Raw genomic sequence first — 15,475 nt, 5'->3', positions numbered from 1 at the left:
ATCGATTCGAATGGACGGGGTTTCGATATTATTTCGATAGTAAAATTTTCAAGAGTACGGATATATCGACATTATTTCGATCTCGATTCGGAATCATCGAATCGACATTTCGGGAGTCCCTGCACTGGTGATGTCACTGCTCCGTACTCTACATGATACAAGATCTCTTGGAGCCACTAGGAGTAGCATCTAAGGAACAGGGCTTTTGTGATCTAATAGGATCTGGTGACGTCACTGCTCTGTATTCTTCATGATCCTCTTGGTCCTTGAAGCCACTAGTATAGCATTTAACGAACAGTGCTTTAGAGAATTGACATTTGATACTTGACATAAAATATAAAATGTCATTTTGTGTCACTTGATGTCAATAATGGAGTAATTAATGTGATAATAAATATTGATAAATTCTTTAATCTTATTTATTTTTTATGAAATATAAAAATACAGTGAATAATGGATATACTTCCAGGTATTTGTTAGTTGGGCCCCAACGAATCTGCACGGTTTAATGTTAATAGTGTCCTATTTGTTTTAGATCTTATTAGATTAAGGAAATGGGTATGCATTTTTGTATTTTGCCTAGTTATCGTTTTTTCCTGTATGAATCCTACTTTTTTCTTTTGTGTACCCTTCATTAACATGCTCATCGTGTTTAAACAGAACTTTATAGGCATTAGATTCATTTTAATTTTATTTTCTAGAGGGTGTTAATGCATCTTTCAAAAAAGGCCCAGGTCTTTATGAGTTTCTCATAGAAGCTGAATTACAACAATATTTTAATAGTTTCAAGTAAGTGTGCATGCTACTAAGGGTAATGCTAGAATTTGTTTTATTTAATTTATTTTTAGAAATACACTAAAGATTACTCATCCTTCTCAGTTGAAATTTACTACAGAGAGTGACTTAATTGAAATTGGAATGTCTAAACCAGAAATGCGACGTTTAAGAAAGTACTATGAAAAGCATTTTCCTCATAATTATTTATCTAAATTCAAAAAATTATTAACTCACCGGAAACATGAGAACTCTGTTACCGATGCATGTCTCTTGGCGACTACTGATTCTTTAACACTATCGAAGTCGCCAAGAGTTTCAAGTAAACATATAATTCCTGCTGCAAGTATAACCATTAACAAAGAACTGGGTATGGGAGAGTTTGGGGTTGTTCAGCAAGGTGTCTGGTGCAATGAGGGAGAACGAATACAGGTAAGGGAAACATAAAAATAGCTTATTTAAGCTATTTAACAATTTGTTTGCAATGCACTACTTATAATAAGGATAGACTTGCATTATACTGTATTGCATTGCATATAAATAAATAATAGTTTTTAAAAAATACAAAATATTAAGATTTTTTGTGTTCAGTTTCTTCTATGGCCTTATTGAATTGTATAAAAGTATTTTCAATACCTATTTAGAAACAATGTAAAGACGTGTTTAGAAGAAAATTTACTTTTTTTGATTAAAAGTTGTCATAAAAAAAAATTGAATAGGTATGCTTTTTTTGTGATAATTGTATAGTAATTAATTAATCGGAATTAATAAGCAATTTAAATATATAAATATTATCAGTTTTAGATTATACTCTGTGGTATAATGTTATACTTATTTATAATTTTCAAGGTTAATTACAAACCTTATGAAAATGTTTTTGATTATATTTGATCCAATATTAAGTAATTAAGGATACTTATTTAATAATATGGAATTAATCTTATATTATTAATAAAAATTAATTATTATAGATAATGAAATATTTAATCAGAATATGAATATGGATAAATATCTTTTTAAGTTAAATCATAAAATTATATTTCAGAAAGTTTTTAATTTTATTTTAAAACGTGTTAACAGTTACACAAATAAGAATGTAAATGATACTACAATAATTTTTATAAACAAATAAAATAGAAGCTATTTAAAATGTACAAAGCAGAAAATTTTTGTTAGGTATCTAAAAATTATTTCATTTGTATAATGCAAGTCTTTCAAATTCAATACAGTGAATTTATATAGTGATTTATAGTGTATCCTAACAAAGTGCATATATAAGTTGCTCAAAATTGCAAATCGTATACAATTATATTTATTTTTTTCGTATCAATTTTTGAAAAATCTTATTAACAATTTTACAGTGTTCAAATATATACGTTTTTATATAAGAGTTTAATATTTACTTTAATACAATAATAATTTAATGTACAGCAATATTTGAATTTAATAATTTGTTTTTACTTATTTGCTACACACTTAGAACTTATATTGAGAATTAAAAAAAAATTAATTTATACTGAAAAGTATAAATTAATAATAACAATTTCATATTTGTATAACCTTATACGGTTCTTATTGCATTTAGAATTATAAGACTTCATATAAATCAACAGTCTATTTTTAAAACTCTGTAGGTTGCAATAAAGTGCTTATCACGTGACAGAATGCAGAGCAATATGGTTGAATTTTTAAAAGAAGCTTCTATAATGCACAACATAGATCACCCAAATATTGTAAGATTTTTCGGTGTTGTTTTACCAAACGTCGAGGGAAGTTTGATGTTGGTAACAGAATTAGCACCGTTGAGGTCCTTACTGGAATGCCTTAAGGAACCATCATTGAGGTCCAGCTTTCCAGTGCTAACTTTGTGTGATTTTGCATATCAAATATGTGATGGAATGCAATATTTAGAGGCCAATAGACTTATACACAGGTATGATATTGGCGAACTTATTAGAAAGAAAATTGAATTTATGACTATTTTTGGTTCATTATTAATCCATATTTAAATTTTTTTGAAATTAATAATTAAGAACAAATGTAAAACATATTTATTTACTCACTGAATTCTTCAAAATTTATAGGAAAGTGCTAATCACAGATACAACCCATTAAATTACGTTAAAAAAAAATAATAAAATGTATAAAATAGTCTGTTACTAGTAAAAGTATAGTATATTTTTAGTAGTTCAGGTGTCAAAGTTAGATTATATTTCTTCGTTGTGGATATTAAATTTAAAATTCTATTACAATTAATTATCTCGGCAATTATTTCCAGATTCATAGCACATAAGTACATATATAATGATAGTCCCAGAATTACAGGTTGTGTTTAAATGAAGGAACACAAATGCTACCAGATAATCTTGTCATCAAAATATAAGTCAAATAGAGCTAGTCCAAAATTTCTTCATTTGCTAAATACAGTGGGTGCTTGAATTGAAATCATTTCTAACAAAATATTCCTAAAGATTTATTCTGTGAAACGAGTAGTGTTAGAGTTACTATTCTACTACTTAACAGTGTGGTGAACTTATTTTTAGATAAAAAATCAAAAATGGGTTTTTTTCCTAGTAAAATGGAAGAAATCTTTTTTCTTTAAAATACAATTGAGAATCAAATACAAATTAACTGTATAACTCACCAGGAGAAGGTAAGATAATCGGATTTTTGTAATTTTTGATATTTATAATACGTGTAGTTTGGATCTTGAATAAGAAAATAATAAGTAGTTTGGCGCAACGTTCATAAATTACCGAGATAATCGATTTTGAAGTTTTACTTGCTAGCTAAATCCACTAGATGCGACACATTTTTCAATTGGGAGCGTGGCCTAGTTGGTAACGTCTGGGTCTGACAGTCACGAGATTGGTGGTTCGAGTCTCGTCGCGTAACTTTTTTTCAAAACGCACCATATGGTTTTTTATTCTTTTTCTCATCTCGAAAATTATGAACAAACGAAATATTATAATGACTACTTATGTATAAGTTTCAAATATTTCACTAACATGCACAACTGGTTGATAAACAATATTTATTATGAATTAACAATAAGGTTTCTTTAAAAAAAAAACGAAGTCAGGTGGGATGCTATTTTATTTTATTTTTAGTATTTGACATTTTACGCAGTGTAGCATAAGCCAGAATGATAGTTATCATAGAAACATGGAAAGTAGAAATTTTTTAAGCATCTAGCATGTCGTGTAAATGTTATGTTTTTACAGACGCATTTTGTTTGCAAAATATCGATGTCAAAACAAATTTCGTTAACATTTTGAAAGATTGTTCTTTCATTGCACAGTTTCGATGCTTCTCTACCCTTTGTGGAATTTATCGAAACTTTATGCCCGAACAGGTGTGTTCTGTAAGCGGTTTTTCTCAACACGATTGACGACCCACACAACCTAGCTTAAAATTTTAATCAAACACTTGAAGAATATTCATACATACAGTTCTTATAATATTTCGTTTGTTCATAATTTTCAAGAAGAGAAAAATAATAAAAAACCATATGGTGGGTTTAAAAAAAAAATGTCACGCGACGGACTTGAACTAGCGATCTCGTAACTGTCAGACCTGAACGCTACCAACTAGGACACGCTCTTAGTTGAAGAATGTGTCGCATCTAGTGGATTTAGCTGTCAGGTAAAACTTCAAAAGCGATTATCTCGGTAATTTATGAACGTTGCGTCGAACTACTTCAGAAAATTCTTATTCAAGGTCCAAACTACACATACCATAAATATAAAAAATTACAAAAATCCGATTAACTTACCTTCTCCTTGTCAGATGGTGTCACATATATCACAAATTAATTAGACAGCAGCTTTTCAAGGATCATTGAAGAGATCCTTTGAAAATAGTTTTTATGTGTGCTATTAATAAAAATAACAAATTCAATATGTTAGTTAAATATTTTAAAGCAGTATTTGTTAATTTTTCATTAATTTTGCAGAGATCTGGCTGCCAGAAATATATTAGTATTCTCCAAAAACAAAGTAAAAATCTCAGACTTTGGCCTAAGCCGAGCATTAGGTCAAGGCAAAGACTACTACCAAACTAATTTTAACGTTAATTTAAAATTACCCATAGCCTGGTGCGCTCCAGAATGCATAAGTTATTTACGCTTTACTACTGCCAGTGATGTTTGGGCATTTGGTGTGACCCTCTGGGAGATGTTTTCCTACGGTTTCCAACCATGGGCCGCCCTAACAGGTCAGCAGATTTTGGAAGCCATAGATGAACCTAATTGTCAGAGGTTGGAACAGCCAGACTGTTGTCCATTGGAACATTATAATTTGATGTTGGATTGTTGGAGACATGAAGCTGCCACAAGGCCTAGATTTGCTGACATCGGACCTATTTTGGCAGAATCTAGGCCTGAACAGGTTCAGGCTAAACTGTCTTCGAGTGAAGGGCCCCACATGTTAACTTTCAGAGTTGGGGATGTTATAACTGTATTGGATAAAAAGTAAGTAAACTCTAAAAAATTTTACTACTCTCTTGATTTTATATACAGTGTTTAATTTCTTGAAAAATTTAAAAGTGACCTCAAGCAAAGTACCCTAATTTTTGAAATATGGAGAAGTGGCATTAATAAAGAGATATTATTAGTATAAGTAGTAAAGGCACCTCTATTGTTCATGTCTCACGGAACCGGATTATTCACAGATAATTAAACAACAGATAATGGAAGTATATACTTTTTTATTTTGTATATACGCATACAAATATACATACATGTTTTTGTTCAAATGGTTAAAACATTTATTTTACTTTTTATACCTTAATTTGTTGCCATGTTACTAATCGTTAATGCAATAAACAAAACATAATTTAAATAGATAAAAAGAAACTGATCTAACTGCATACGCTTCCCACATTTGAACATGCCACAAGTGTCCAAATAAAAAAAAAGTTATAGAAATACCCGAAAATAACCTTATGTGGATTATCTAATCCACATAAGGTTATTTGAGGTTCTACTGCAATTCCAAGAAGTATTTTAAAAATATAGCCGTCGACTGATCATTTTGGCCCAACGGTTTTTTTATACCCAACAAATACAAAAAAAAGGATAAAAGTAACTAAATGTTTTGTTTATTGGCAGATCAACAGTAACCGTTTTCTTAAGGTTGCTGTACTGTTAAATTTTAAAACATCAGACAAGTTTTCATTTTTATGAGGCCAAAATATGATATGTCTTAAATATCAAGTCTGCATCTTGAAAATGACTTATGTTCATATGAACTTATTTTCTTATTTTAAAGTGTATCACAAAGCAGAATTTGATGTGTGAAATTCGGGACACTCTGTATACTGCTTATATATATTTCACCATAAAATTGTGCTTATAGTGGTGTAAATAGCTTTTTCTATGGCCTCTATCTGAAATATGTGTTCCGTACCACTTTTGCTGTTCGGAAACTGGATAATTTGTGACAAAAATTCAAACACAATGAAAACATGACTTAAGCATGCAGCAAAGTGACATAAGTATGCCGGAAAGACTTTTCTATAAGGTTGTACATCTCAATTGTAAATGTATGCACAGAGCGTTAATTACAATTAATCGTAATTCACATAGTAGTCGGAAGCGCATCACATGTTTTCACAACTCGACAAGTGTCAGTCCGCATTAATTTAATATATGCAAAAATAGACAGCATTTATTCTGATATTCAAAATACTGCATAGAAAATAATAAATAAATTCCATAATATGTGATTTCTTGAAATTATTAATCTGTTATAAATTAACAAAAACTGCTATCCAACAAAAAAAATATATATGACTGTATAGTTGTTACGATCTCAATTGGAACCGCATAAAAACATTTAACTCATAAATTCTATGGAATCCACAGATGTCCAGAAAAATTTAGCCCTGTCTCATCTAGATATACTATATTCCGAGCTATATTACCATATAATTACCATACGATTGCCAAGTTTTTTATGTTTAAAATCGGATTTTAATAAAGCATGTTGTAAAATATCTAAAGATTTATAATTATAATCAGGATAATTGTTTAATTTATTTTGAATCATGTTTAAAGTAGGAACTTTAGTTTCTTTATACATATTATAAATTGTGCGCCGCATTACGTCTGGTAAAATGGTCAATTTTCTTTAATTTTATATTTTTCCGTTTCCTCTTTGTACCGTGATCAATCCTTCTTTAATTACGGGATAAATTGTCATTTTTGATAGCTTAGTTAATTCGTTAATCCGTTTCCTAACATTTTTATCACATTTTTCACTATTTTCAATTTTCAAACATTCATATATATTTAATATATTACGTTGACTTTTTACGTGTAAATATTTGTTTTTAAACTCTCAGTTTGTTTCGTTACTTTCGACAAAAACCGGTTCCACTATTTTGGGATTTTCCCGAGTTATTTCTTTATCCTCCGCTTCAAAGAGTCTCCAGAGATCCATGCTAAATTACTAGATAATTACATATAACATTTATTTTAATAACTATTACCCTTTACTGGTTACGATATGAACAAATAATAATATCAACTAATAAATAATAATACGTATTATACCAACAACATACCCCGCCAAGCAATGCTCTGCACTGCACTGGCAAAGCTAAGTGAACCTGTGTACCATACAAAAAAATTATTTACGACCTAGTGGACCAATACAGGTTTGCTTTGATGACCAGCATGCCGCCGTCAATTCTACATCAGGCGGACTGGTTTATCAATACCGGACTCGCCGAATTTTTATTCGAATATAAATTACGAGACACATCATGGTCAAAGCATAGGAAGAAATTTCGGGAGTACATACGGTCTTGTGCTTTAAGATTTAAGATTCCATTTGACATCTTAACAACTTTAAAAAATTTGAAAAGCAGCACTCGCCTATGGCTTATGCCACAACTTTTCCTAACTCGTTTAAAATTAACACTTTGCTGCACTTACTACAAAACATATTACAGTACGATCTCACTAATCCGGCACCATTAAAAACCTAAGAGTGCCGGATTACTGGAAAATTCGGATTAATGGAAAATGTATATGTAAACAGTATTAAATTAAAAAACTTTTCTTTTAATTGTTTATTAACAAAGGGATTGGTACATAGATACATACATATTACAGTTGTGTATGCATATATATATGTATATTGTAATGTTTTTATGTTTCTGTAAAATAATCTTTCAACTAAACTATAACTGTATAAACTGTATTCTTCAAGAATAGTAAACAAACGTGGAAAAAATAACGCCAGATTACTGGACGTGCCGGTGTAGTGAAGTGCCCGATTATAGAGATTATACTGTACTATGTTCTGTTATGGATTGGGATTGTCTAATTATTTTATTTTGTTCCGCTCTTTAACTTTAATTAATTTGTTTCTAATTATTTTCACTAATTTCCATTGTTTTTTTTATAAAGGTAGCATTACCATCACACACTTTAAACTTTAAAAGTTCATAAAATATGTTATATATATGGTGTTAGAGTTTCCTTAAAAGAAAATACATTTTTCTAAATTCCCATTTTCTACAAAATTTTCTTCACCGTAAAGACGTTTGAAATGTGCATTTTTAAAATTATCCGGTTTTATCTCTGTCATAGGAAAGGGAGGTGGCAGTTATGTTATCATTATATTTAGATAACCTGCCTTGATAAAAAATATTAAAATGTATGTATTTTTTATAGGACACATCAGCCTTTATGGAAAGGTGCAACAACAAGTGGTAAGACAGGATTATTTGATCCCGTCAATGTTGTGGCTTATCTTGGTAGTGATTTACCAAGTTCCTCCTTCTTGCGCACAGATAGTACTAGGTCTTCGGCCAGGAGGAAATTGAGAAGTGAAATGATCAGTGCACCTCAAGGTGATTTAAAACATACCGGCCATGTTGGACTTGATGGGGCATATTTTGGAGATCTGAGCTTTTTAGGAGGTTCCAAAGGAAATGTTAGTTATTTTATATGGGGTATTCCATGACAAAATGCACACACTTTATGTCAGACTGAGGCAAACCAAGTAGAATATGGAATTTTATAGAACTCATTTAAAGTGATAAATGTCATGTTTTTCACACAGTTTTTTCAACTTTTGAATTAATATTATTTTTGTACATATCAGCACAACTTCCTATCAAAATTTTGCAGATTTTACAGAAACATTTTATTTGTTTGTCTCATCGGAAAGTTTTCTTTGTATATTTGCAAAAAAAAGCAATTGAAAACAGTTCTTCTTGAAGCACAATATATAAAAATCTGGATAAATAGCTAAAACATAAATTATTGCAATGATAAATTGTGACAAATAATTTAGTCACTCTAATTTTCCCAGTACCGCCATGGAATTTTGAAATTTCAACATCAAAAGACGTCATCCTGTATATCCAGAAATTTTTTGAGACTTTTTTAAGTAGCGTTTCCATATTCGCCACAAGAATATGTACAGTTTATTTTGAAATATTCAGTATATTGCACTCGAAATACTAATTCCAATTTAAAATGTCAAATATTTATGCTACAAATTTTCTTGTAGTACGGCAGTGTTCCTACTCAGGTAGTCGCTCCTTATAGACCCCACACCCACAAGGATCTTGAGGCTGCCCCCCTTCTTGAAGGTGACCATGTTCCTGCACCGGCACCTCTTCAAGATCACGAGTATCATGAAATAAGTGATGAAGAGAACACGCACAGTCCCAGTTTAGATTTGGGTCCGTCCTTGATGGCCGAAATGGAGATGATGTTTAGTTCGTTGGGACAACAAAATCATTCTGTAGATCACGAGGGTTCCTCCAACAGGAGTAACGAGTTACGGGAAAAAATGAACACAAAATCGAGGAAACAGGCCACCGTGAAACCGATTTCAGCACACGATCAAAAGACACTAGATACTGCGATTGCATTAGCCAATGAAATCACGACAAGGTATGATTATGGTGTTGTAAGAGCAAGTATTTTAATTGTTTAATATAAGTACAGTAATACCCCGAACTTAAGCAATAGGTAGGACTGAGTGATAAACGTGTAAGTTGAATTCGCATAAGTCGGGGTATGATTTTGATGATTCAAAGATTTTTCTTCTCATGTAAAATTTTCTCGTAGAACACTAATAATTTTTTTATTTCTTGTTTTGTAGCAGAAATGCGCTCTTCGTTGGAGTACAGTAAAATCTCATTAATCCGGCACCATTAAAAATCTAAAAGTGCCGGAGTATTCGAAAATTCAAATTAATGGAAAATAAACGTTACTTTTAATTCTTTATTAACAAAGAGATTGGTACATAAATACATATATACATATTACATTTATGTATGTATATTGTAATGTTTTTATGTTTCTGTAAAATAATCTTTCAACTAAACTATAACTGTGTAGACTGTATTCTTCAAGGATAGTAGACAAACGCGGAAAAAATAACGCCGGATTACTGGACATGCCGGTATAATAAGTGCCGGATTATAGAGATTCTACTGTATATATTTTCCAAAATTTGTAACCTTTTTTCAATTGTTGCCTGTTGCTGTGTCTGTCTAGTTTCAAATTCCTCTTTTGAATCTTCAATCGGACAATCACACAGAGCATCCAGCCCTTCACAAAAAAATTGCAAAAAAAAATCAAATGGCGATTGTACAAAAACTATTAGCTCGACAGAATTAGGATTTTGCACACATAAAATACATGTAAATAGCTACCTGTATGCAAAGTTTTAGTTCTTAAAATTAATAAATGGTGGAGTTGTGAATTTTTAAAGAAAACGTCAAATTTTCTGGTTTTTCTGGATTTTCTCCGGTTCTAACTATCAGATCGGATCATTCGACCTCTCATTATCTTCGTAATTTCATTCTCTACGATTTGTCCATTGACAACATTAAGATTGTTTCAGTAGTTTCCATTTTATAGTGCAGAAAGTGTGCAGAATTCATCTACTAACTGTCCTTCACATAATCGCACAGTTGGTTTGCAGGTACTTTTTATGTCAAATTATGGTTATTATTTCGCTCTGTTGCTTGACTTATAACATATCATTACTATCGACTTCTAAATTTTTTTGTTTGGCAAGATCGACAACTTATCCAATTACATTACCAATTTTATCAGGTTTTGACGCTGATTCCACTTGAGTTTCAGTGGTCATAAAAAATGGACAGTTTTTTTCCAGATGGCATTTAAATTTTTTTTGTGAAATTTCATTCCAAGATTGCTTAGGATTATCATAGCATATCCATTTTTCATTGCAGTTACAATGCGATGCAAAAAACCCTTTTCTAAACATGTGCAAAAATGCCATTCGGTGTCTCTTGGCTTCAACTCATGCGGCAATCAATGTCCTTGCTTTTAAATAATTTTTCATGCTTTCAAATGTGTGTGATCAACTCCTAATGATTCTGCAAGTTCAGCTGGCATCTGACAATGAGTTCATCAAGTCATTCTTTATCTTCAACACTAAAATCATTTAAGCGTTTAAACCAATCTCTGTATGTTGTTTGCGACAGGGCATGGTTGGCATATATCTCAACAAGAATACGGTGTGCTTCAGCTGCAGATTTCTTTTGATTAAAGTATTGCAGCAAATACAAATTTTTCGGCATAAAATTCGACTTGTTTAACACATGACATGAAAAAAAAAGTTGTTTACACTTCGGCAAAATAACATACACTGAATTTCAAGCTTGCTTATAGTCCTTTATAGGTGGGTTACTATCTTAAACTACATTTTTACAGTTCTGGTAATGCCATCTGTAGAAAATCAGCGAGAACTTAATCAACGTCCCTATAGAAATGTTATTTCTCTAAATATCTTAACAAATAACATTATTGAAACTAAACATTAAAAATTGGAAGAATATTGAGGCACATTTTGAAATCTTTTTCTAAAATTGATTAAAACATGAGTTTATTTAAATGTTTCGTTAGAAATTGTTAATTTGTTCCAAAATTGTAAAAGTTATCCGAAACACGATACAAAAATTGACTTGCTATAATTTATTAAATAAACGTAACCAGCACATTTCGTATCTTCTACACCACTGGTTTAATTTTTTTTGCTATTTAATCCATATATTGTGAATACACAATTTCATTTCAATTCATTCCTTCAATTGTTCAGAGGATATTTAGAGATCTAACATTTCTTTTTAATAACTGCAACACCCTGTGTTTATAAAACAAAGGATGGAAGGGCGAATGTTTAAATGAGAAACTATTCTTAAGTTTAGATGAGGGAGTTGCTCCTTCATTTTTGACTTGTGTTTTACCCTGTGTTCGTTTCATTTTTAGATCAATGTCTGCACCAGTTCCTACTACTCCAGCTTCTCCCAGTAAGAAGAAATTTAGTTTTAAATTCCCTTCTGTACATGAACAAGATAAACATAGCGAGAGAAGAAATTTTTCAGAAGAAGCGCTCTCTACGTCCGATCTGCAGGTATGATGATATTTATTATAAACAGCGAGGAAAATAAAAAATAAATCAAAACAAAAGTACTAGTCTTAAGGAACTATTGTCTTTGTAAAACCTTCAATACTTTGAGAGAATCCTTAATCGTTCAGTTTAGATATATTTTTTATTACAAATTCAACAATAGGCGATACATCATTGTTCTATGTAGTAGTGCAACCAGAAATTTGAGTAAAAGTGTTATATATTTTAACCAGTGGTAGTTCTCTTACGAGTATAATACAACAGTGTCAAAAATGGAAACTTCATTTGATATTTTCTTAAATTTACGTTTGCAAAGGAACCCGTCATCATTTTTCTTCATTATTTTTCATAGGAAAAAATGTGGGAGGATTACAGTAATGTCAAATATTTTTTATTTTCTGATGTTCCGAAAACAATAATTATTGAGCATCAGGTTACAATTTTTTTTTTATTGCAATAATTTGTTTATTTTTATATATCTGCATGGTTACTATTACAGCGATACAGGGTCGCTTAAAATAAAATTTTTCTCCACAACTGTTCTGTTTTTAATTGCCACAATATGCAATCTGAGAAGTCACAATGTTTATCCAACACATGCATTAATCTCTATAATAGTGTTTGATTGTTGTTTGTGTATGGTCGAGAACGTAGTAAAACTTACCTCGATGTTACATGAGGTTTGTTTCTAGTGGACTGGAAAAGAGGAAAATTGGGAGAAAAGCGAAAGTTTTGAATTATGATAATTCTGCGAGCTGAGTCATGCACACCTGTCGTGAACCTTACAGTCTTACATGTACTTATTCCCTGTTTAACGCGCTTGTCCCTTCATAGCAAGTGCCAGAGATTAGTGTGAAAAGTATATAATATAAATATATATAATCGGTTAAGGCTGGTCGTCTGTTTTCGTCCGAATTGGATTTTTCAGAAATCGGAGAAAGAAGTGCGAATGATCCCATTTCAGTTAAACATATTGCAGGTCGTACACTGTCTCCAAATTTATTTGTGCGAATTCGGACGATAACATGCGATGCAGAATCTATCCGAAAGAAATGGGATTGTTCGCAGTTGTTCTGACGAATCGATAGTAACCACTTGTGACATATCGATGGATGTTGAAAATTGAATTAATCTGATTCGTGATAAAACACCTCTGTGGGATATGACCGACAGATCATATCATCACGTCTTTAAATCATCATGTAAATGATGAAATTCTTTGAATTCTTTCCGTTTAGCTAATATGTCATTAACCCAACATTTTTTGTTTTAATCTCTAATCGTCTAAGAAGATAATCATCCATATTATTAGCAATTATAATATGCTGATTTGACGAATCAGTATGTACGACTGACTTTGTACAAAGCAAAAACTTGTCCAGTGTACGATATCACATGGGCGAAATCTGACTAAATTATTAGTCCAATTTCTGACAAAAATAATTCGGACGAAAACGTATCCAAAGAACGACCAGCCTAAACAGAATGAAAATGTAACTAATTATTACTTACCAGTTATTAAAAATAAAGAGAGAAAATAAAAGAAAATTACTTAATTACTAGCAGTGGTGCAGTATCACTTGTTTTGCTGGCAAATACAGTTTTCTCGAAGTGTCCAAATTAATATATATGATTATTTTGGCATATTTTTTCCCCAGAAATTTAACACAAAAATCAAGCATATATCATTGAATTCCAAAAAATCCATCAGATTAAATAAAAAACATGTACAGGGTTTTTCACGTAACCCGTTCATTAAAAGTTTTTAAACTTCCAGTTGCAATAGAAATTTGAAATTTTGACAGCAATCTGGGTTCAATTCATTCTTTTTAACTGAAATATTTTCAAGTGTGGGGTACTTCCGATTTTGCCAGAAATGACCTCATCTCCGTTATTTTAAATGGAATACCCCATTTTTTATATCATTTATCTATTCTAGGACTTATTTTGAGGGACTTCTGTCACCATGTCTTGAAAATTGATGGTTTTTGAAATATTTAAATTTTTTTAAAAACTGAGGTGCAATATCACGATTAATATTAAATATCTCTTAACATCTGTATAGCTGGAAATGTCATACTTACATTATTAGTAGTATATGTTATGTATTCATAGAAAATGTGCCACATTTGACCCATCTATGCACAGGGTTCTCAAAATTTTGTGGCCACTACAGTAATTTTCAAAGATTTATAACTTTTTTTTTTTTTTCAAATGGATCACCAACAACTTTATTAGTCAGGAACATGTAGAATTAAATTCTGCGATGAGTAATATTGAGGTTTCCTATACTTATATTCAACAGTTTCGCGATTATTTAAAAAAGAGGAAGCATCCGTTAATTTGCGTCCGTTAATCCTTGATTGCGGATTACCAAGTTAGATTTGAAATTTATAAAGAAAATTTCAATTCCCAAAAGTGTCTTTTTATATACGAAATTTTAACTTAAACTAAAGACAATAAAATACATGCATAACTTCAAAGGAAATATTTGGGAAGATTTTTTACTTAACTAACGAATGCAAATATCAAGATATGAAAGCTCTATTGAGACATGGACTTATGTCTCAAATCTAACATGTTAGACAGAACTTGTGACTATTTGTTAGGTGACCGTTTGTTCGTTAGTCTTTCTTTCATACAGTGTGGTACACTCTTGATCACACCTGTGACTCTTTTATTATTAGGGATATACACATCAAACCTTACAACACTAATCAAAATGTAAATGTTCAAATATGCAAAAATATATAGGAGGTTCCATTAAAAACGATCCGTATTAAGCTCGTTTCTCTGTAGTGATGTTCAATTGTTTTCACAACTTCAGTAAACTTTGATTATTTTATATAATTTCTCTTTTTATGCATTCTTTATGTCTCAAAAAATAACAGAAAATAGGTGGTACCATTTGTGTTGGTAAACTGGCATTTATTGAGGGAAAATTAAGTCCGGCTATTAAGTTTTCTATCTATGTGCAATCAACGGATCTACATAGTGTGAAGCCTTCAGACCGACTGAACAAAATTTTGTTAGTATACAGTGTAGGAAAGTACCGATGGTCTATCAGAAGTTAGGTGAGAGCGATAAATTAAGCCGTAGAAATTCATGTGATAGACAAGGATGGCTATAATGAAGGCGTCTAATAGTCAACACCCATTTCGCCCTTCCACAAATAAGATCCACTTCTTATTTGTGGAAGGGCGAAATGGGCGTTGACTATTAAACGCCTTCATTATAGCCATCCTTGTCTATCACATGGATTTCTATGGCTTACTTTATCGCTCTCACGT

General features: G+C 31.2%; 1 protein-coding gene across 3 annotated transcripts in view; it reads left to right on the top strand.

Moving 5' to 3' along the window:
- The first annotated feature begins 363 nt into the window (after positions 1 to 363).
- The window catches only part of LOC108915952 (tyrosine-protein kinase PR2), a 32,990-nt gene continuing 17,878 nt past the window's right edge, over positions 364 to 15,475 (top strand). For all 3 annotated transcript variants that reach the window (XM_023456512.1, XM_023456511.1, XM_023456510.1), the window contains exons 1-8: positions 364 to 558; positions 702 to 789; positions 849 to 1,206; positions 2,409 to 2,707; positions 4,730 to 5,245; positions 8,459 to 8,720; positions 9,303 to 9,691; positions 12,044 to 12,188. In XM_023456512.1, the coding sequence (XP_023312280.1) occupies positions 555 to 558; positions 702 to 789; positions 849 to 1,206; positions 2,409 to 2,707; positions 4,730 to 5,245; positions 8,459 to 8,720; positions 9,303 to 9,691; positions 12,044 to 12,188 (2,061 nt within the window). In that variant the 5' untranslated portion in view covers positions 364 to 554. The remainder of the gene's footprint in view (positions 559 to 701; positions 790 to 848; positions 1,207 to 2,408; positions 2,708 to 4,729; positions 5,246 to 8,458; positions 8,721 to 9,302; positions 9,692 to 12,043; positions 12,189 to 15,475) is intronic.

Source organism: Anoplophora glabripennis, unplaced genomic scaffold (assembly GCF_000390285.2).
Source record: "Anoplophora glabripennis isolate ALB-LARVAE unplaced genomic scaffold, Agla_2.0 scaffold1674, whole genome shotgun sequence".
Taxonomy (NCBI): Eukaryota; Metazoa; Arthropoda; class Insecta; order Coleoptera; family Cerambycidae; genus Anoplophora; species Anoplophora glabripennis.
This window is presented reverse-complemented; position numbering and strand designations above follow the sequence as displayed.